Source organism: Marmota marmota, unplaced genomic scaffold (assembly GCF_001458135.2).
Source record: "Marmota marmota marmota unplaced genomic scaffold, marMar, whole genome shotgun sequence".
NCBI lineage: Eukaryota > Metazoa > Chordata > Mammalia > Rodentia > Sciuridae > Marmota > Marmota marmota.
Window position 1 is genome coordinate 11,365,297 of NW_025999932.1, and position 24,221 is coordinate 11,389,517.

At 41.7% G+C, this 24,221-nt stretch overlaps 1 protein-coding gene across 1 annotated transcript in view; it reads right to left on the reverse strand.

Annotated features, from left to right (window-relative positions):
- Ubac2 (UBA domain containing 2) overlaps nucleotides 1–24,221 on the reverse strand; it is a 154,983-nt gene that overhangs the window by 30,241 nt on the left and 100,521 nt on the right. Inside the window, exon 7 of the mRNA XM_048800682.1 lies at nucleotides 8,438–8,683. Within this exon, the coding sequence (XP_048656639.1) occupies nucleotides 8,438–8,683 (246 nt within the window). The remainder of the gene's footprint in view (nucleotides 1–8,437; nucleotides 8,684–24,221) is intronic.

A 24,221-nucleotide genomic window follows, 5' to 3' on the forward strand; every position in this document is an offset into this window, starting at 1 on the left:
CTGGGAGCCACAAAACAAATGTCTAAGTTATGAAAAACTTGTTATGATCTAAGTTATGATCTATATTTGATAAATCCCTCTGGTTTATAAAGTAATTTTACCTAATTTTTAAGCTTTTCTTATGCTGCTTTATACTATGAACATCTGAGTTCCTGAAGGAAACAAACCAAGCAGTTTTCCTTGATCCTTTCACACACCAGTCAGCATGATGCTTATAACATTAGATGCATTGGGCAGGACACCCCAAGCAATTCTCCAGCGGACACCACCAGGGTGTCTCAAAACTTAATCCCAACACTGTCTACAAGGAGTTAGCGTAAGACCCACAGTTTAAGGGCTCAGTCCTACCAGATTATCCCTATTTCAGATGTGAATCCAAGCCCCAGGTTTTCTGCCTGTCTCCGGCTTACTAGCTATAAACAGGTCCCATGACCCTCTCCTCAGGTTTGATTAATTTGCTAAGACAGCTCAGAGAACCTCGGGAAACATTTATGTTTATCCATTTATTATCAAGGACATCACAATGACTATAGATGAAGAGCCAGACCGGAGAGACACACAGGGCAAGGCCGAGAGACGGGTATGAGCTTCACGCCCTCCCGGGGGGAACTCCAGGAACTCCCATGTGTTCAGCTCTCTGGATCCCACCCTTCTGGGTTTTTAATTGAGACACCACTACGAAGGCCTGGATGATTAAATCAGCGGCCACTGATCCACTCTACCTTCGCCCCTCTCCCTGTGAGGGCAGGTGGGAGAAGGGCTGAAAGTTTCAACCCTCTAATCACAAAACTGGTTTCCCTGGCAACCAGCTCCACATCTTGAGTAGAAAAAGGATCCTCAGCTGCAAGTACCAAAGTGACTCTGTGAGGTCACCCAATATGCAGCCAGCCACTGTTGGGGCGAGGCGTGAGCCCTGAGTCTCACACTAGGATACAAAAAGACACTGATCTCTATAGAGATTCCAAGGGTTTTAGGTGCTGTGTGCAGGAATTAGAGTAGAGATCAAATATATATATTTCTTTTTTAGTTGTTCAAATATATATTTCTTATCATATCACAGCATCCCAGGGTTTCTCCCATCATGACCAGCAACATGAGAAATAGGCACTGGAAGCCCCGGAGGCAGTCGCAGCTAGGTCTCCTTGCAGGTGTTTTCACAGGAGACTTGGGTCTGCAAAGCTTGACTTGGTCATTCCATGATCTGCTGAGCAAGCTCAAGCTCATCAGCACGATACCCTGAGGACACAAAGAGCCTCCATCATGGCAGCTGCCCTTCTTCCTCTAGCATCACCCTCGCAATCCACACAGTACAGCCAAAGCAATCTTTCTTAAAGACAAGCCTACCGTACACTCTCCAGCTCCAAAGGCCTCAACAGCCCATTGCTTCTTGCAGGATAAAAGAAAACACAGTCCTGAGCCTGGTGTTAGACCCCCTCTGCTTGGCCTCTGCTTTATTCCCAGCCTCATCTTTCATCGCCTCTTCTGTAGCCACCCCAGATGTTAAGCAAATGCAGTTCCTTGCTGTGCCCACAGATGTTCTGGGCCCCTGTGCTTTTCCTCATGGGTGATCTGTGCCTGAACTGAGGACCCCAGTATTGTTCCCCCGCAAGATTCCCCCAACCCAGCTGGGCTATGAAGAGCCCCCTAAGGAGAACTGCCACACCCACATTTGTGCTTCAGGTCTGCACACAAACTCCAGTAGAGACCTGCTCCTTACTTACCTCCTCACCCTCCCCAGCAGCTTCAAACTTCTGGGAGGCCAGGGCATCGTCTCATGTATTGGCTAGGGCAGCACAAAGCATCAGAACCGAGATGCCAGTAAGTAAGACACAAGGTTCCTGAGCTTCAAGAGCTCATATGCTGCTGCTGGACAAGTTAAACACACAAGCATGAAAAGTCATGTGATGGCTCGGCACTAGAAAAAGGATCCTCAGCTGCAAGTACCAAAGTGACTCTGTGAGGTCACTGACTATGCAGCCAGCCACTGTTGAGGTGAGGCGTGAGTCCAGGGGCAAGGAGCCAGAGAGCAGAGTTAGCATACCTGATAAGGGTCTCTGCATCCATCTCCAGAAGGGAGCTACTGTAATGTGGAGAGAGCGAGGTCACAGATGTGGTAATATTTGTTGGTAGGCCCCGTTTACAATGCTACTTGCCCATGAGACAATTGGCCAAAAGCTACTGAATAGTAACCCCTTGTGGAAGTGTCCAGAAAGATCTGTGAGAAGTCAAAGCATACTTGGAACATCATCACACTGCTGGGCTTGATGAACGTTAAGACCCTAGCCACAGAGAAGAGGAGGCCTACAGAGTTGTCACCCTGGTCACAGTTCTTCGGAGCTTGAAATGGCAGATGCTACACAGCTGAACAAAAACGCTCTCAGGAGTGAAGGTCAAGTCTGCTTTGCAGTAAAAGTTACCCTAATGAACACGGGGTAAGCACCCGGCTGTGCTGGAGTAAGGTGGCTACTTCGAGCAGGAGAGACACCCACCCTTCCTCTGCCAGCAGCTCTGCAGTACTTCGTGACACCCACCCCTTCCCTGAAACCCCTTCCCAAAGGAAGCGGGTGGTCTCTCCCATTCCCCATCTGTGTGGGGCTTTGGGGGAGGTGGCGCACCTACCCTTCTTCCTGCACCCCACCTGCTCTGCAGGCCCCTGGTCACTGAGCTCCTGGTTTCTGTTCAGCAGCTCAGGCTCCTCTTCTTCCTCTTCACATTGCCTGAACATAGCGTGGTCTGTCCTTCCTACTCACCCTTGCAGAGGACACTGTATTGTCCCCACCCTGCTCATTTGTATTAAGCTACCCTCAGGAAAAGAAGTAATTCTATTAATATTTATTGTTCACATATTTACTCATTAAGTTCCCCAATATTTACTGAGCTCCTACTACTTCCCAGCATTATTTACACATTGGAGCTACAAAGAAAAACAGTCTCATCATCTCCAGCCATGCTGGGAGGGGCAGGGAAGTCAATGCCTGGTTTCAGGCTGGGGCTCGTGAACAGAGGAGCCTCAGCATCCCAGGGGGAGGCTGTCAGGGGCTTCCCAGAGGAGGGGCTATTTGTGAGGAATACTGTGGAGGGAATGGAAGTCTGGTAAGCAAAAACTGTCTGTGATGTGGGGTGGAGTAAGGAGGTTGCACAGAAGTTTGTTCCAGGCTGAGAAAAGGGCAGGTGTGAAGGCAAGAGAGTGTAGAGCAAGATGCAGCCACGCTCAAGTGCAAACAGCTCAGCATGGCTGGCTGCAAGCTGCACAGGGGCTGAAAGGAGATGTGCTCAAAAGCAGGCAGGGACGCAACAGCTAGGAAGACCCACTGAAGGGTGTCAGTGGAGCGAAAGCTGGTGTTGCAGAGACTGCTGGGGGCTGCTGGACTGGGACAGGTCGGGGAGGAAAGCAAGGCTACAGCAGAGATGGGGCAGAGGCTTCTGTTGGAACCCAGACAAATGATGACGTGGGTCTGGACCATGGCGTGGGGATGGTGAGAGGGGGCGATGACTGGCTTGTTCTGAGGAGGAGATGCCATGGGACTTAATGGGGGTAGGGGCGTGGGGGTGGGGGGAGAGAGGGCGATGGATGCACATGTGTGAGACGTCTCCAGTGGAGCCTCAGTTTGGGCCTGTGGGTGGAGTGAGAAGCAGAGACAAAGTGTAAATCCTGAGAGCCTGTGGCACGCTCAGGAGGCACAGGACGCGTAGGTCCAGAGCCCAGGGAGTGGCAGGGCCAGCCTGGAGGCCAAAATCCAGGAGCCCTGGGCCTAATGAACAGATCGTGAGGGCCATAGACTGGTGGTGGTCGCCCGCTGAGGGTGGTACAGAGCTGAGCAGGTGGAGGATTGTAGGCTGGAAACAGCCTGTCAGGAGGGAACAGGGCAAGAGAGCTTGATAAAGACCATCACCGTCCTCTATCTGAGAGCTGGACTGAGAATCGCCTTCTACTTGATACCTCCTCTGTGGTCTCTGCCTTCTCCCATCCACCTTATACATGGAAATGAAACCAAGTTTTCCGAAGCAAGTGTCCTACCTTTATTACCACTGTCACAGAGAAAACCACTGTCACAGCCTCCAATGTCAAAACCAAAATCTGCTGTCAGGTTTAACAACACCCCTCCATTATCAGTTGCCCTGTTATTTCCCACCTTTAACTGCATACCTGCTACATTTCTCTCAATCAGGGCTCCTGGAGGTCTTTCCTGTCCACAATTGCACTGTCACTGCCATGCTGACTCCAGCTGCGTCTGCCCTGAGTGAGGTGCTCCCCCAATCCCAATCCTGCCCTGCTTCCCATCCCTGGAGCTGCTCGGACAGTACCAGTCCACATGGAAGGTGCATCTCCCAGGGCACAGCAGTGCATGTGACTCTGCTATTGACCGTGTGTTTCAAGCACACTGCCCACACTTACTGGAATTGATCACAAACTCATTAAGGGGAAGGACATGACCTTTACCTCTTTTGGGTCACAGGGGGCCCCAGTCTTGGTCAGAGCTTCTCAAGCAATTGTACTGCAACCCTAGAACCAAGGGAGAGGCATGGGGAATGGGCATGCAGAGGGCTGCCGCAGTCTGGCTGGGCACAATCAGGAGCCACTTGTCAAAAGAAACTAACTTTATTTTTAGAACCACACACGCCAAACAAAACAGCCTCTCAGGAAAAACCCTCAGAGCCTCAACTGCCACCACCGGCTTTAGTCAAAAAAAATAGAACTGATCAGCAAAACATTAACCTAGGTCTGTATGAGCTCAAAAAACAAAATAGAACTTCATGATATGGCAAAGGGCAATAATAAAATAGATATTGAAAAAAGCATCCTGGTTCTGTAGCAGATGTAAGAACAGCCAAACTGGAGTTTTGGATATCAGTTGTTATGGATTTGAGCCAAATCATCTTCTTTTTGGTCTGTAGAAATCGCTTTAGTTAATCTTTCTGGAATCCAAATCGGCTGCTGTTCTCCCTGTGGAAACACATAAACAGACCCCCGACTCCAGACAATCACTGGGTCAGGACCTTGGTTAATCTCTCTGGAATCCAAATCGGCTGCTGTTCTCCCTGTGGAAACACACAAACAGACCCCCGACTCCAGACAATTACTGGGTCAGGACCTTTCCATTGTCCTGTTAGAATATCCTTCCAAAGTACCTTGGGCTTATGTACATTTTTTGGACACATATGCCTTTCCGCAGCACTAAGTCCTGATGAATCCAAATTTAAAAAGTTTAGAGTAAAAAGGGTTATTTTAAGTTTATCTTTGGGGAATATATACCCCTTCCCAGAGGGCAACAGGGAGCAGCTGAGGAGCTGCTGGAAGGAGATGGAAGAGGACAGATGTAGGCAAAGACCCACAAGGACCCCCCTGGAACAGACTGCCAGGTTATTTTGAATGCTCAAAATTAAAGACTGGGAATGAGTAATTTTTAATATACAGTAATTAGTAACTGAATAACTCTATGCTATATAACCTCTGGGTTCTATTAAAAAACATCTGAAAACCAACAGCTTTTAAACAAATAATGGATTTATTTTAAATGGAAAAACAATTTGAGGCTTCCTACAAAAAAAGATTCATGGGTATTAAAACAAACAGAAAGATACACTTGAAACATTAAGGAGATGGAAGTAAAAGTTTCTTCAGACCCACTGTGTGTGCACATGCTTGAGAACTAAACATGGCATGGTTCTATTCTGAGTGGAGGGAAGCCATAGGAAGAGCCACAAAGAGAGGCAGTAGCTTCCCGGTGCCTGTCAAAAATGGACACTCCAAAAGGGCAGGCTTTGGGTATTCATTCACTGAGGCTTGAGCTGGCAATCTGGCAGATCCTGTGGTGTTATAAATATCTGAAGTGGAGAAAGACACTGTGGCATCTGTAGCCAACCACAAGGGAGAAGCCACATGTAGGCCCCGAGGATCCTGGGCAGGGCACACATCTACAGCAGAGAATTACATTCCTGCAAAATACTGCTACACTACCAAGTGCCTGTCCAAGGGCCAGAGAAGCAAGGTGTTTGCAGAGGGAGACCCATCAAATGAGTAGGCCAAGTGGACCCAGCACATATCCACTGCTGGATGCAAAGGTGCACCTAAAATCAGCAAGAGTGGGGCCAAGGGCACGGTGAGCTGCAGAGGCAGGTATGCCAGACCCACATCGCCCTCCCTGGTTGCCCTGAAACCTTTGCCCAGCTCACACCTATGCCACAGGTTGGTGGGTCCTTGATGACCAAGTGACAGAGAACAATGGCCCAATCTGGTTGACAGTTGGTAGAAAGGGATCATGGCTACACTATGGCTCCATTCACGGGGTCCCCAAAGGATAGCAAGGTGGGCAAATTCTCCAGTGGGCAGAGCTGGAGGCGCATACAGTCAGCCACTTAGTGTAGAAAGAGAAGGGGCCTGAAGTGATGATATGTGGAACATGGATTTACTGGAAGTGGCCAATGACTCTGTGGGCTGGTCAGTGGACTGGACAGTAGTGGAACAAGGAAACCCATGGAAGAGGCAAGTGGACAGGCCTAAAGGAACACACAGGAAGGATGAAGGCTTTGTTTTACAGATTAACGCCTACTGTGGACATCCCCCACCCAAAAGGCACCAAACAGCAGGCAAGCAGAGGGACCTGGCAACTCTGTCACTGGCCTCCCAGTGTTGGCACATGAATAGGGTAGCCAGGGTGGCAGGACGCAGACTATGCAGCAGCCCCACTCACCCAGGCTGCACTGGTGACTGCATCCAACCTGCACCAACAGAGACCACACAACCCAATACACCTATGTCCCCAGAACAAACAGGGCCCTTTCCACTCTGAAAGGGGCAGTGTTCTGGACAGAACCCTAACCTCCCGCATTCATATGCTGAAGCCCGACACCACAGTACGACTGTATTTAAAGACAGAGTCTTGAAGGAAGTAATTAAGGTTAGATGAGGTCAAGCATGGCACCTTGATGTGCTGAGTACTTTGAACTGAAGGAATTGGAAGGTCTCTAGAAGTAAGATCACTCTGACCTTCTGTCAGCCTGTCTCCTGTTCCTTCTCCCCTGAAACAAGTATTAGAAACTAGAATTTCTCTTCCCTAAAACAGGTTATAGAAACTGATACCCTCCCCTCAAAGCAAACCAAAAAACCTAGAAAAGTCATTTTCTCCTTTCTCTCTTGATGACCCTCATTCCAGAGGGGTCCAGGGAGAAAGGAACGCTACAAGTACACAGACCAAGAACACATGAGCAGAAGGCCTTGCTGGGTTCCCCATCCAGTACCACTAGAGCACACATTTTGCCCTTTCTGTTCTTTTTTTTTTTTTTTAATTAGGGAGTGCTCTGCCACTGAGCTCCGTCCTCAGCCCATCTTTCCATTCTTCTTTCAGTTTCCTTGCAGGATCCACCTCCTCCTGCCAAATACAAAGCTTCGCCTACAGCCATGTTCACCTTGGTTGCGGTTCTTCCCTTAGAGCTCATCTAGTCTTTTGCTCAGCTTGCTTCTATATAGAGTTGACTCCTTCACCTGTACCTCTAGCTCCAAGAGAGATGTCTGTCCTCCATCCTTAAACATACCATGGGTACTTTTATGGTATGCTCCAGAGTCACTTCAAATTCAAATATGTCTTTAGGGGACAACTTCTGCTTCTCTCGCTCTCCCATGCCTTCTTGCTCTCCCATGCCTTCATCCCACCCCAGATCCAAATGCTGGGACCTGTGCCCACAATGGCCTTTAAGGATTTCAGAGCTGACTTCTCTTCTCCAGGTTGCTGAGACACCTGCAGACCTACCGCCTGCACCTGGGCTGGCAGGAGACAGGGATCCAGCAGGAGAGAATCATGTCTCTTGCTGCTCTGGAGGGTGATGAAGGTGGAGGTAAGGTGTAAAGAACTCAGTGTGCTGGGTAATAGATGTGTCAGAGCAAGAGCTCCTCTGAAGGACAGGTGCAGTATCAGACTGCCTAGATACTACAGTATTTACTGATACGTGTGTAATAGTTCCTGGTTATTGATAACAAGGTTAACAAAACATGGCACTTATTTGATTTGTTCATTGGTTATTCCCTTATTCTCATCTTCACATTCTCCTCATCTCAACCAAGGAAAATCATAAAGCTTTGCGTTTGTTCTTCATCCACAGCACACAAGTAGCATTTTTAACAGGAAGATACTGTGGCTTTTACAAGATTATAAACACAGATAAATATCCTATTGTGTTAACTAGGTTGGTGTTTCTCCAAGAAACGGTGATTATCTAATATAAGTGGAAAAGAATGTCCAGTTTGACCAATAACTCAGCTCCAATTTTTTTTTTTTTTACCTTAACAAAACAAAACCAAGAATAACCACTATCAGGACCAATGTTCTATTTGGAAACATGTCAAATCCACATCACAAAACATAGGAATAAAATGAAGTTGCTGTCACATACATGATCATAGGGGAGAGTTTGCTCTCGGAGTATTTATGCCATTAATTACCTGCTGCTGTCTCTGCCGCCTCACTTGTGCAAACTGGGAGAGCATCAGTTGCCGATCAAGCTGCTCCATTCTTTGCTGCCTCTGGATGTCCACTGTGGCTCCCATCCCAACTCTGGCCTCACTGGTGGGTTCTGAAGATGAGAAGATGGGTTCAAGTGTCCAAGAGAAGAACTGTGCCACCCAGCTGGGGATGCAGAGCACCTGGTGAACTTGCAACATTTTTCGGTCATAGCACAGACCCGAGATCTAAAAGAAAGAAGTCCAGCTGGATTGTTTAAATGTAATCACATTTTAAAGAATATATTTAAGATAGAAATTATAACTGTAAAACATTTCAGATGGCATTTTTCTCAGTTTTAGCAGTGTTAGGTGATGAGCAAAACCTCTACTATATTGCAGAATACTAAGTAATACAAACTAACAAAAATTTAATTTACTTGGTAAAACAAAGTTGTTTTTATTAAATTAGGAGATAGTAAAACCCTAGCCATTTAATATTCAAAGTATTCAAAGTACAAACCAATTTTTTAAAAAAGTCTTCATTTTTTAAAAAGCCATAAATTTGATTATCAAAACAATTTCATACTCTACTAACTATGGTTACCCATATTGGCAGATGGCCATCAGAGAAAAAGATACCAGTAGAAGACAACTCTGGTGATCCATCAGCTGACCCAGTCATTCATCAGAAAATAAGGACAATCTAAAACTTTGGCTTTTATTTATATAGTGTTTTAATCAATTTTTCAAGTACTGCTTTTTCTAGATGCTTGATTCCTCATCAATATTACTTAGCAATATATGATGGTTCTTTTTACAACAAACCTATTTTAAATTTTGAAGGTCATTTATATGGAATGAAAAGTCTCAAGACTGTGGTTTTCTAGGTAAAAACAACTATGGTTATTCCTTTGTTTAAAAAACATCTTTAATCTTATGAATTTTTTATTGGTTGTTCAAAACATTACAATGCTCTTGACATATCATATTTCATACATTTGATTCAAGTGGGTTATGAACTCCCATTTTTGCCACGTGTACAGATTGCAGTATCACATTGGTTACACATCCACGTTTATACATACTGCCATACTAGTGTCTGTTGTATTTTGCTGCCTTTTCCTATCCCCTTCCTATATCCCCTCCCCTCCCCTCTCCTCCCATCTTCTCCCTCTACCCCATCTACTGTAATTCATTTCTTTCTCTTGTTTTTTTTTCCCCTTTCCCCTCACATCCTCTTATATGTAATTTTCAGACCAAATAAAAGCACACAGTAACTGTCTGCCTTCACAACAGTGCACTTTAAAGTCTTATTAATGTCATTTAAGCTAAGCAGGCAAGGGCTCGCTGAGCTCCTATGCTGGGAATGGTGCTGAGGTTAGACAGACACAGTGCTGTTCTTATAGAACAATAGTGATCAGTATGGAGAAAAGACAGTAAGCAAGTCTCACCTGAGTTCTATGAAGGACACAGTGACTTGGAGCAGGGATATACTTTAGTTTGGGTGGTGAGGGAAGCCCTTAAAGGAATGATACCTGAGCAGATGATGGGGTGTTAGTTACTTGAAGAGTTAAGAGAAGACTACTTCTAAGTAGACGAACAGCAAACACTATGCAGGATTGAACCTGGGAGCATTTTAGTGAAGCTATGAAGTGGGCAGCTGGATATACAGATTGGAACTTAAGGAACAAGGCAGAGATAGGAATTTGGAAGTCTTTGGATATCACATATTAAACCAATGAGACCACATGACATAGTATGGGGAGGGAGTTTTTAATAGAAGGACAGTGCTAAGGAATGAATTTAGGAGTACACTCACATTTTGTAGATGGATGGATAGATGAAACAGAAGATGCCAGTACACAAATCTGTGAAGAGGCTGCCAGGGAAAGAGGAGAAACTAGAAGAGTTTTATACCAGTGAGGCCAGAAAGCATGTGTGCAGAGGGGAATAGCTGGCTGCATTTAATGCAGCTGACAGTTAAGTAAGACAGAGAGAAATGGCTGTGCCCACAGAGGCCTCTGATGACCTCACGGGAACACTCTGGAGAAGTGGTAGGAGCAAAAGCGGATAGTGGATTGAAGAGTGAATGGTGGGGGGCTTTTGGTTTCAATAATTTCCAAGCTCCTTCTCTCAAAAATAGTACAAAATAAAGAAAATGAAAACAGAAACAAACTCTGTATCTGTTATCCTGAACCACACTCAACAAAACGGAAAGCACACTGCACACATACAAATCACTGGGCACGAAAGGGGTACCCTGAATGCGGGCTCAAGGCTGAGCCTGTGAAAAGCACCCACTTCCTCCCACAGCCAGCAAGCCTCATTTCTGCCCTCCCTCTGTGGGGCAGGAACCCAAGAGGGTCTGAGCAGGCAAGGCAGGCAGAGAGCACATCAGGGTGCGCCCACAGACGAGAGAGGAACCCAGGCAGAGTGGGACTACATTTAAAGAGATGATAGCTGAGAGTTTTCCAGAATTGATAAGGAACATACATCCTCAGATTTAAAATATAAGAGTCCCAGACGTATAACAAAATGAAATTGACTTCTAGTAAGATAAAAAGAAATCCTTAAAAGCAACCAGAGGTGAAACACATACTGCCTAGGAGGGAAAAAAGCTAAGCGATGCTAGGAATAAATAAATAAAAATTACATGAGGCCTTGATAGAGCGAACTTAAAAAGTATGTAATAAGGGATAATTTGAGAAACATAAGTAAGGATACCACCATCCATGAATGGGAAGATGCAGAATTAAGATTCCAATTTTCATGTGAATGTACTGTGTATACAACCAGAGATATGAAAAATTGTACTCTATTTGTGTAATAAGAACTGTAATGCATTCTGTTGTCATATATAAATAAAACAATATATAAAAGATTCCAATTTTCACCAAGAATATATGACTAGAATATATTTCAAAATAAAATCTTAACAGGGTGTTGTATTGAAATGTAAATGCCAATCCTCAAATTTATATTGAATATTTAAGTTTAAACTGTAAAAATATCATGTTAGGTGAAAGAAGCCAGAAATAAAAGACTGCATGCACTTCAATTCCACTTCTGTAAGCTGACCAATCTCCACTATACGCCCAGTGATAAAACAGTGATGTGGAGCCACAGGTAATCACGTGTGCAGGAGCAGTGTGCAAGAGAGAAGGGCCACCTGTCCCTGCTCTGCATATCAGCATGACCTTGAGTTGTCAAACAAACAAAGCACTACTTTAAAACGTTTTGGATATTCACAAAGGATTAAAATGTGTAGAGCTTAAAAGTTTAGTTTCCTGTAAACATTTGATAATCACACCACCCCTTTCCAATACATGATGGGGTAAAAATAACTGCATCAAAGTTTGATCTAGTCTCTATGAAAAGCTTTTAGAGTATCACATTATCATTGCTACCTTATATTTACACATTACTTTTAAAACTAATTTTCATTATCTCACAAATCCTTCTTGTATTGAGACTGATGAATGAGATTGTTTCCTTGAAAGCCACACAGCTTGTCAAAAAATAGGCTTTAAAAACAGACTGTGGGCTGGAGGCAAAGCTCTGTGGTAAACTGCTTGCCTAGCACAGACAAGGCCTTAGATTCGGTATTACCCCCCCCCCCAAATACAACTAAAAACCAAAACAAACAAACAAAAAACCAACCAATGAAAAAACCAAAACAACAAAACCCAAATGCTGGAATTTGTACATCATAAGGCCAGGGGAAACTACCCAGGGACATGAGAAGCCCTCCAAAGGTCAAATGAAGGGTTGCCTATTTAATAGGGAAGGAGAAACAGATGAACAGATAGGGCAAAAGGGATGACTATCTGGAAAGGCCAACTAGAGCTGGATTCTGAGCACTCAGGTGCAAGAATCGGAACTCTGGTTAGGAAAAGGGACACAGAGATCAGGAAACCAGAGAACATCCCACTGAAAGTGTTAGCCAAAGATTGAGACTAGGCTCAGGGCTGAAGGGAGGAGTACCCCATGTGCTATTCCCTCCTAAGTCTAAGCACCAATGCAAAACACAGGAAATCATTTTCTTTTAAGCCACTATGGGTAACAAGATTATTAAGCCTTTAGAAAGGAACAATGAAATAATGCTCATGGGCAAATTAAGAATTGAATTTGCTGGATGAAAACATGAATGCTCTTGTTTACAGAGTCTCAACCTCAAGTGTCCTCTGGTCCTGTTTAATGTAAGCCTGAAACAACCACAGGCAAAGGTGAGAAGCCGTGACCTGGCAGTGACACTACCAGGTGCTGCTCTTTCTCCAGCCAGATGTGTCTGAACAAAATCTACTAGGCAAGCTGCACAGCTGGAGTCCTGTGGACCACAGTTCCCACATTCAAGAAACCTTCCATCTAATGGTACAAACACCTAAACCCAAGGGGCTCCTTTCCTTGGGGAATGACATTGCTTCTGCATATGACAGGAACAAATGTCCCCTTTTGCCTGGGCCTCAGCAAGCAGACTTCGTGTCCTTCTTCTGTACTGACAACACTAAAAGAAAGAGGGAACTCTGGAAAGTCCTTAATTTATCACCCAAAGAATGTGTATGCAAATTAGGGATGCCCTAAGTTATTTCTGCCATTTGTGATTAATTTTGAAAAGATCGTTCTTTTCATGACACAAAGAACCATGTGGCTTTAGCAGTTATTTTGAGTCTTGCTGTCTTTTTCTTCAAGTGCAAAAGTGATTCTGACTGAACTCTGTATAGCTGCCCTAGCTCTTTCATGTTAGGGAAGATTTTGAGGCATCCAATTAAAACACTGGATATCCTTCTGATTGTTGAGATTCTGAATTAGCATGCAGACAGAATTAGCCTGGTTATAGGTTATTCATTTCTAATAAACTGTCTTATCTGCTCTAATTTTCCTTTTTTGGCAAATCATGCCTCAGGAGGACTAGGTTAGCTGCACAAAGCAGAAAAATCTCAAACAACAGTGCCTTAAATACAATAGAATTTTATTTCTCCCTCATGTTAAAAAAAAAAAACTTCAACCATTTTAATTGCACTTCAGGGAGTTGGAAGAAACTAAGGAACAAAAAAAAAGTATGAAGGCTACTTTAGAGAAGCCTTTCCAGAAACTCTACCAGCTTACTGGTCAAAATGCCAGAACTTAGTCCAGTGGATATACCTAGTTAAAAGTTAAGGGGAAACAGGCTTATGTCGAAACTTGTTTCTTACACTGGACTAAAAATAAACCAAATGTGAATGTGAAGAACTAGAAAGATCTGTAGATTTATAGATATAAACTCAATGGTGAAAAATACAATGCTTTCAATCTAAGGCCAGGAACAAGGCAAGGATGTCCACTCATCACTTTTATTTAGCACTGTACTAGAGGTCTTAGCTAGCTAGTGTAGTAAAACAAGAAAAATAAGACACAGATTGGAAAGGAAGAAGTAAAGCATATAAATAAAACTTATTTCTTGATGACATAATCATGCATGTAGAAAATCCTAAGAATTCACAGTAAAGTTACACACAGAAATAGTAAATGAATTTAGCAAAGTCACAGAACATAAAAGCAATAAATAAGTCAACTACATTTCTATACAACTAGCAACTAACAGTTGGGGAAAAACTATAAAAATAACTATAATAGTATAAAAATCAGAATTAGGAATACATTTAATGAAAGATGTGCAAGGTCTGTACATTGAAAATCCAAAAATTGCAAGAAGGAGGCATTCCATGTTCATGGATTAGAAGACAACATTATTAAAATGGTTGTATAAGCTATTGATATTGAATAATACCTTACTTGAAGCTCAGACTTAAAGCAGTATTTCTGTGGGAGGAATAGTGGAGTAGCTTAGTTGGGTGGTTATGGCTCAAGGTCTCTCATGAAGCTGAAGTCAAGGTGTCAGCCTGTTTGTATTCATCTGAAGACTTAGCTGGGTCTGGATGATGAGCTTCTAAGATGGTTCAAAAACACACCTGGCAAGTTAGTGCTGACTGGTGGCAGGAGGCCACAGTTCCTGGCCATGTGGACATGACCACAGGCAACTTTAGTGTCTTCATGTTATGGCTGCTGGCTTCCTCAAGAGAAAGTGATCCAAGAGAAATCAAGACAAAAGCAGCTGTGTCTGTTGTGACCCCCTCTTGGTAGTCTCTCTCATCATTTTTGCCACATTCTATCAAATTATAGGTGGGTCACCAAGTACAGTCTATAGTGTGAGGGAGGGGAAATAAGATTCACCTTTTGGAGTGTAAAAGAATTTGTGGACATATTTTATCACTATGGCAATTCTTTCCAAGTTGAACTACAGTTTCAATGTAAACCCAAGCAAAACTTCACTTGTTTTTTTTTTTTCCTTTTTTGAAGAAGTTACAAGTTTATTTTATTTAATTAATTTATTTTTACAAGTTTTTTATTTTTAAAGTGTACATAAACAGCCAACATTCTTAAGACAGGTAAACCAGTTTTGAAAAAGAATAAAAAGGTTGGAGGATTTATGTTGCTTGATATCACAAGACAGATCATAAAGCCACTAAAGCCATGCAGTATGGTATTGGGGTAAAGATAGACATATTAAATCACTAGGATGGAAAAGAGTCAAGAAATACACCTACATTAGTCAACTGAGTTTTCACAAACGTTCCTTGGTAATGCAAAATTGAGAATACAGCAAATAATGATGGATAACTAGATATCTATGTGGAAAAAAATAAATCTGAACTCTTACCTCCCAAGTATTACATTCAAACTTTATCAGAGACTTTAATAAACACCCCAAACTACTAAATTCTATAATAAAATGTAGGAGAAAATCTTTGAGATAGATTTGTAAAAATTTCTTAAGTATGACATCAAAAGCAGAAACTTAAAAATAATTGCTAACAATGAATCAGTGAGCATTTCAAAATTTTGTTCCTTCAAAGACACAGTTACGAAAATAGGCAAGCTACAGATTGGGATAGATTTTTTTAGAAAACATGTCCAAGAAACTGCATAATTCATAATAGAGAAAGTTTTCATTTAACTATAAAGTGATAAATAATCCAATGGAAAACAATGGGCAAAAGATTTGAAAAGACACTTCCAAAGTAGATATGCAGATGACAAATAAGCACATGGAAGAGCCTTATCATCACTAGAGATATGCAAATTAAAACCATAAAATACCACTACACATCTACTAGAATAGTTAAAGATAAAATGACTGAGAATACCGAGTGTTGCCGAGGATGTGGAACAGTTGGAACTCTCCTGCATTGAGGGCAGAAATGTAAAATGGTATAGCCACTTTGTACATAATATGGTAGAACCTCTTATTGTTGAATATTCACTTACCAGATGAGCCAAAAATCTCACAGGGAAGTGAAAATATATGTACACCCACTCAGATACAGTAATGTGCGTAGCAGAATTCTACATGATAATCCAAACCTGGAAGCAACCCAGATGTTGATCAATTGGTGAATAGATAAACAAACTGTGGCACAGTTAATTAAACTTAAAATAACAAGAAATGGATATTAATAAAATATGAATGTTAATAAAATAAACAAATCTCAAAAAGCGTGTTTGTGGGGTGAGGTGCTACACCTGTAGTCTCAGCTACTCAGGAGACTGAAGTGGGAGGATCACTTGAGCACAGAAATTGGAGGCCAGTTTGGGCAGCAGAGCAAGATCCAGTTTCAAAAACAAATAAACAAACAATCCCCCCCAAAAAACAACAAAACAAAAATCTGTAAACAAATATGTTAAGTGAAAGAAGCAAAATGTAAAAGATTTCCTACTATATAATTCTAAAGGCACAAATATCTAGAAAAGGCAAAATTATATGACAAAAGGGCCAGGGATGTGGCTCAGTAGTTAAAGCACCCTGGGTTCAATCCCTGGTACCAAAAACAAAAACAAAAACCTCGCAAATTCTATTGTATGTAACATCTTAATAAACAAAGAGAAAAAGAGTTTTTCAAAATAAGTGAATATGAAGATCTAGATATTTATAGAAATACAATCTTTTTAAGTTTTATAAGAGATGGGGTTTTTGCAAAATAAAAATACTTAAACAAATAAAAAAACTTCTGATACCTTGAAAATGTCCCCACCTGACAACATCAATTAATGTAAGTTACAAATGTGTTAATTAAGCCACATTTATAAAAAAAAAAACAAATAAATTCAAAATAATGTTTTGATATTACCATAATCCTTTTTCAGAGGCTGTCATCAAGATAGAAGAGAAATATCAACAGTCAGTCCCAAAGAGGAAGGAACACCAGAGTCTTCTATTAAAAAAAACATACACACACACACACACACACACACTTTAAGAGATAATCAAAATTGATTCGAGACTTCAAATCTTTTAAGAGGACGATGTCTGACCCCATGGGAAAAACGCTCTGTGCTGCGAATCTCACCGTGGGAAAGCAGGGTACTTGGTGGCAACCTCTGTACCCTCACTGCTTTTTTCTGTAACAAGCAGCACCACTAAATTAGCCTGATACTTTAAAAATTATCCTTTAAATTTTCTCTCAGCCATTCTTTACTTCAGATTCTTATACAGGACAATGTGAGAAACGCAAGTCAATGACTTTGTTGAAGGTGGGGTATTTAACCCAGCATAGGGAGAGGACCGTTAAATACCCTGATCTCTTTGAAGAGAAAGCATAACCATAGGCCAGATTTTTTTTTTTTTTTACACAATACCTTTATTTTATTTGTTTATTTATGTGTGGTGCTGAGGATTAAAGCCAGGGGCTCATGCATGTGAGGCAAGCGCTCTATCACTGAGCCACAAACCCAGTCCCAGGCTAGATTCTTTATGTCAAGGAAAACAGGCTGTCAATGAGACAACATCTTCTTGGGACTGGTCATCCCACAGAATTCATAAGGAAGGCTACAGCAACTTGCTGATTATGTTGTTCATTGCTTGGACACTTTAAACCTTCACACGCAAGACCACCCTCCAGAATGCTGTCTTCACTGATGATCAACAGGGACTCATCTTGTGGTGTGCTGAAGGGAAGAACAGAGAGCTTTGAGTGTAAGCCTCCTTGGGTGGATTAGACCTGGATGAGAGCCTCAAGGTGTGCAGTGGAGGGCACTGGACTCGGTGGTTCAGGACACAACATTGGCTTCTGCTACAGCTCAACACGCATCAGTTGTGCAACCTGAACCTCAGCAACATCATCTGTGAGTCCCTGTACTACTCCAGCAATGCAGAGAGCATGCTGAGAACTCAGAAGGCAGCAAGGTTGAAAGCACCCTAACACACAGCATTATAGCATTTTCTAGCACAGAATTTACTACTCTTTTGATAATATGAAAATTTTAAAACTCAACATTTATAGAATATATACCAAATGGTAGACATTATGCTAGGAACTGGAAATTATAAAAAATAATTTATGATTACTAAGTTGAAAGAAGACTCTCCTACAACTCAAAAGTAAAAACAAACAAACAAAAAAGGCATTTTTCCAATGAAGACATAAATGGCTATCAGTTTCAAAGAACAACACTCAACATCATTTATCATCAGGAAAATGCAAACCAAAACCAAAAGAAAATACCATCTCATACTTGTCAAGATGCTTATTATAAACACAATAAAACAAAAGAAAGGTGTTGGGAGGAGTGGAACAATGGGAACCCTTGTGCACTCTTTAGTGGAGATGCAACTGAGGCAGCCGCTATGAAAAATGGTACAGAGGATCCTAAAAAATTTAAAAATAGAATTACTGTATAACGCAGCAATCCCACTTCTGGTGACATATTAGGGCTGGAAGAGACTGGTGCACTCCCAGGTTCATTGCAGCATTACCCACAACAGCTGAGACATGGAGACAGTCTAGGGGTGCACTGCCAGATGAGTGAATAAACAAGATGTGGTATATGTATACCATCAAGTACGATTCAGCCTTAAAAAAAAAAAGGAAACTGCAACAAGCAACAATATAAATGAATGGTGAGGATCTCATGCTATGTGAAACGAACCAGCCCAAGACAGACAAATACTGCATGGTTTACCTGAGGAATCTAGGTCGGTCCAATTCACAGAATCAGGGGGTGGAATGGTGGCTGCCAATGGCTGGGGTTGAGGAGGACAGGGAAAGGGGAATTGCTAATCAACAGGCATAAAATTTCAGTTATGCAAAATGAACAAGCTCTAGAGAGCTAGTGTAAAACACTCTGTATTTACCAACTACACACACACACACACACACACATACACACTCTTAATTAATTTATTTAGCAGTACTGGGGATCGAACCTGGGCCCCCACAATGTTAGGGAAGTTCTCTTCCACTGAGTTACACCCCCAGCCCTTTTTACTGTTTTCATTTTGAGTCAGGGTCTCACTAAATTTCCCAGGTTAGCCTCAAATTTGTGATCTTCCTGCAGTGGCCTGACAAGTAGCTGGGGTTATTGATGTGCAACACCACACTTAGCTATGATGTATTTTAAACTTAAAAAAAGCTTGTTGAAAGGGTAGACCTCGTTAAGTATTTGCACTACATTTATGAATATATACATATACGTATATGTGTATATGTATGTGTATGTATGTATATATGAAGGTGGGTGTGGTGGCACAAGCCAGCTATTTGGGAGGCTGAGGCAAGAGGATTACAAGTTTGAGGCCAGCCTGACAACTTAGTGAGAATCTACCTCAAAATTCAGAAAAAGGGTTGAGGATATAGTTCAGTGGCTGAGTGACCCTGGTTCAATCCCTAGGAACACATGCACAAACACAAATGACAGGGCTGATTCAGGAAAGGAGTAAGTCAGGACTTGAATAAGATTTTGCTAGAAAGGGGATATGTGGGGAGAAGAAGAAATTCAGTTGGAAAAAACTCCACAAGATTATACAAACCTATTTTTTAAGAACATAAAGACTAAAGCTATACTGTCTGAACTTGACCCAGTCTCTACTAATCAGCTAGTGTGTTTGGGAAATTAAATTTCTTTGTACCTCAGCTTCTTCACCTATAAAACAAATATTCCTACTTTATCAAGTTTGCTTTTTTTTTTTTTAATTTATTTTTTGGTACCAAGGATTGAACCCAGGGACACTCTACCACTGAGCTACATCCCCAACCCCTTTTATTTTTTATTTTGAAACAGGATCTCTCTTAATTGCCCAGACTGACCTCCAACTTGCAACTCTCCTGCCTCAGCCTCCTGAGTTGCTGGGATTATGGCATATGCCACTGCACTTAACTTCATCCAATTTTTATGAGAACTCATTAAGACAATATTTGTAAAGTGCTTAGAAAAGAACTATTAGGCAGCTTTTGCTACGTTACACTGTAGAAATGAAGCATCCCAAATCCCAGCAGCTTATGACAAAGACTTATTTGTTGTCATTTTGGGGTCACCAGGATCAGCCCCTCCCTGGCCCACGCTTTTCTCATGGTAAAGGGAACAGGCAATGGTGGAACCACACAATGGCTCTTACGGCCTCTGAGAGGACAAAGCTCTTATCACTTCTTTTCTCTATGACACAGAACAAAGTCTGACGTCAAGAGGGCATGCAGTGCCTGTAGGGAGGGGCCCAGAAGACAGGGGCTAAAAAAATGTTAAACACATATGCATGAACAAACAGAAACATATGAACAAATAATAGAATTTTCCACAAGTGCCTGGTGTAGTAAGTGCCATGTGTTTGTAAAAGAACCCTGAGCTAGGCTGCGCTATTTGGGAAGAGTGAACACCTGCACTGTTGGAGTGTGGGGCACATGGGGTGAGAGCTGTAGAGGAGGCCAAATCTGGACAGGGTCCTTAAGGAGGATGCACTTTGGCTGTAAGTAAAAGATAAACTGCAGAAATAAACATTAATAGTGTAGTTTATAAGATACCTCTGTTCTCTAGCTTCAACAAGATACTGGCATTTCATTTATCCTTCTTAGAGCATTTTAAAACTATATTTCCACTAGTTTCTGCCTCCCTGTGTAAGGCCTGTCTAGTGGGACATCACCTGCCAGCCCTGGACTGGGCTGTGGTTGCCAAAGCAGAGTATGGGGGCTTTCTTCTCGTGGTCCAGGCAGCCTGAGGTGAGGATGGAGGAGGAGGGAGAAAGCAAGAGTGAGTCACCTTAAACCAGTGTGAGCCTGTGTGTGAGGGATCAGGGACCCACCAGCACTCGACTTGGCTGGGATCCCAACCGCTGCTTCAGCCACGGAAGGGTGGAGGCTTCCTCAGGGGCTGCTGTCACTGTCCACTCTGCACACGGCGCTTCGTAAACCCAGCAACCTCCTGACTGCTCCCACAGCCCCATCTTCATTTCCAGTTAACTGCCAAACAGCAACCTAAATCCTTAAATTTAACCGAAGGCCTTGAGCAGCAGATGACTTACCCCAAACCCTGTTTAGTTGGATCTGGAGAAGAAATCTAAGAGAAATGAGGATAAACAGGAAGAAAAGGAAGTATAAAGAGAAAGACATACACAGGCAGGAGAAGGCAGAGGACCCAAATGCCATTATCACCACCGAGAAGCAGCCTGGGCCCCAAACTTATTCCAAAGGAAGCTAACATTACCATGCTACATGCTGCTATCTCCATTTTTATTTTTTTTCAGTTAAAGTGTTTTTATTTTTGTCTTTCAATTGAGACAAAGGCAAATCAGCTCAAAAAGCCCTCTTGACTCCTTCCAGACTACTCCTCTTCCCTTCCCCTATTCACAACCCGGTGAGGTTGCTGCAATCTCACATCACCTCAAGTGTGTCTAAAACACTTTCAAGATGCTCACGGCCTACAGAAAACAATCAAACTCAAACCACATTCATAGTTCTAAATAATCTACGTCAATCTACATTTCTAATCTTATTATTGTGTAGAAGTTTTTTTTTTTTTCACATGAACACTGCTTGATCACAAGATAGTCAAAGTCTGGGGTACTAGACAGAAGCACAACACAGGCAGCAATGACTGTGGGTACAGAGTAGGGACCCACTGAGGCACAGAATCCTGAGACTGAGAAGTATTGGCCCGTCTGGTAACTTGCTGTTAAGCAGCTTGGAAGAGGACCAAATGATGATAAATATGTGAATTGTAAAAAAAAGAGAAAAATTGCAAAAGCAGCCCCTTTCTATTTGAATCACATAAGAATCAGATCAGGTGCAAGACCTCAGCTTTTGAGAATCAGGGCACATCCCAGTGGTAATGACTCATTACTATGATTCATAAAACCTCGGAAAATGAAGAAGTGCTGGGCCATTGATGTCTTCAAGGCTCTCCAGTAGAACCACAAAAAGAATTCAAAGTTTAATAAGTAAGCAAAACTTTCTTTAAGGAAAAAAAAAGTATAAATGTGTAACAAAACTAGTAGAATTATGAATATATAGAGTGGCTTCAGTTTTTGAAAGTCTTCCACCAAAGACATTCAGAAGAACAACTGAATGCAATGGTGGTGAAACGATGGAAGCAGGAGGTTTCCTAAAATATCTGAAGCCCTGGCAAAGACTGTGATATTTCACTGGACTATTATAACCAAGCCTTCCAAAAAAAATTTGTAATCTTTCATGAAAACTGTTAATTAAAATATTAAATGTTAGTATTAAAAATAAAAACTGTTGGGGCTGGGGTTGTGGCTCAGCGGTAGAGCGCTCGCCTAGCACGTGCGAGGCCCTGGGTTTGATCCTCAGCACCACATAAAAATCAATAAATACAATAAAGGTATAAAAAATTTATTAAAAAAAAAAAGAACTGTCAAAGGAGGGACAAGGCACACAAAAACAATGATGCATGTGAATAATCTCAAAGTACTCATGAAACACAACTGAATACGCCTCACCTTTTCAGAGTAGCAGGTGGCCTCCCCAAGGGATTACAAAATGGAACTGAAGAGTGACAACCATCCCAGGCAAACTGCAGTCTTACTGCTCCTTGAGAGCTAAAAACAATTTTCCTCCAACTCAGGAAAATAACTTAGGCTTCACACTTTTCTGTGACATCAGTGAGGACAGAAAGAGGCTCCTACTCACACTCCTACACTGTCTGTATTTTATCTAACCACTGAGATGTTATATGACACATGTGTGTACATACAGAGACATCTATAATCATGAAAGAATAAATGATATAAGGAAAGATAAAAACTAGGCTAGCCCAAAGAAATAAACTGATAACTAGCTAAATAAAATAAATTCAATTCAAAGTTGGCAACTTTCCAGGAAAACATGAGTACATTTTTTGGTTTCCATGACAGAAGATTATAGATGACTTGTTTTACACACATCTTTCTTTTTTAAAAAGCTCTTTATCTTAAAAAACACAAGAATTGCTAGGTGAACTATCAGTTTCAATGCTAAAAGGTGAAATTTCATCAACAGGTTTTGTAACAATTCCCCAAATATGTATATTTTTTTGGTAGTATGAATTTTTTTTTTTAGTATCTTATTTATCATAAAAACCAAAAAAAAAAAAAAAAAAAAAAAAAAAGGAAGTCAGTTGATCTGCATGGGAAGAGAACTTGTGTTGTGTTGAGCAATCAGCATCTGGAACAGGCACACTGTGGCTTTGTTATGGCACACAGGGACTCTGCAGTCAGTGCTGTGCGAACCAGACACTCATGACAATTTTCAGATCCTCCTTTATAATCATCTTTATAAACAGCATACTGTGTTACATAAAATATTTCCTAACAAAAATGTGGATTTTCTAGGTAAAGTCAGAAAAAAAATTCATAAAGTGTAAAACAAGCACCAATATTTATGGTACAGCATGAAGGGAAACCAGTATCAATCATTCCAAATAAATGTGGCTAGAATCATCTAATTATGGTGGAATAGTAATAAAGGGTAAAAGAACAAGGATAATAAGAAAACTTATTGGATTTGTGATCACAGTAGGAGGTTAATAACTTTGGTTGAGTCAATTACTATAAGAAGTGAAAATTAAATTAGCTCAGAGGTATTTATTATTAGTGAGATTCTCTAAAATGCCAAATCATCCTGGAATTCCAAACATAGTGCAATGGGCATTCTGTGTTAAAAATTCATAAATCTTCTGATTCCTTTTAAAAAGTTAAAACAGGCATCTTACTACATGTCAAGAGGTCTGCTGGAAAGACTGTGACCACAACATGCATATTTTAGATTCTAAAAAGACTACAAAGAGATGAAAAGTGCAACCTCCAATTCTAGAGCATCAAATATCACAAAACGAAACTTTCTGAGGTGACAGCAAGCACTTAATTTAAAATCAGCTGTCTAAAAACAGAATGAGGAAAGAAAATGGGATGTTTTAAAACAAATGAGTCACATAATGAGTTATTAAAGAAAGGAATGGATATTCAGAGTAAATGAATCTATAATAAATGAATACAATGAAACAGCATACAATAAAGTAGTTTGAAATTCTTTTAATGCTTTATGAAAAAAACCATAAAAGACTAAGACAAATTGTAGTATGGAAGAAACTGTACATCTTCATGCAGCTCTTATTACTGTCAATCAAGATGGCAGTTCAAGTGGTGATGAACTTAGACCGGAGAGAGCCTGGCAACTGTGCCCTAAGAATCAGTCTAATCCCAGGATGTTCCAAAGCCACAACTCTTAAGAACAACAGATGGGCCAGGAAGGGTGGCACACGCTTATAATCCCAGCTACTTAGTAGGCTAAAACAAGCAGATCACAAGTTCAAGACCAGATGGGGAACTAGCCAGGCTCTACTTCAAAATGAAAATAAATAAATAAAGGGCTGGGGATGTAACTCAGTGGTAGAGCACCCCTGGATTCAATCCCTACTACTGGGGGGAAAAATGAATTCCAGATTGCTTGTATGGTTTGAAGGCTTCTCAATGGGGTCCTGGGTA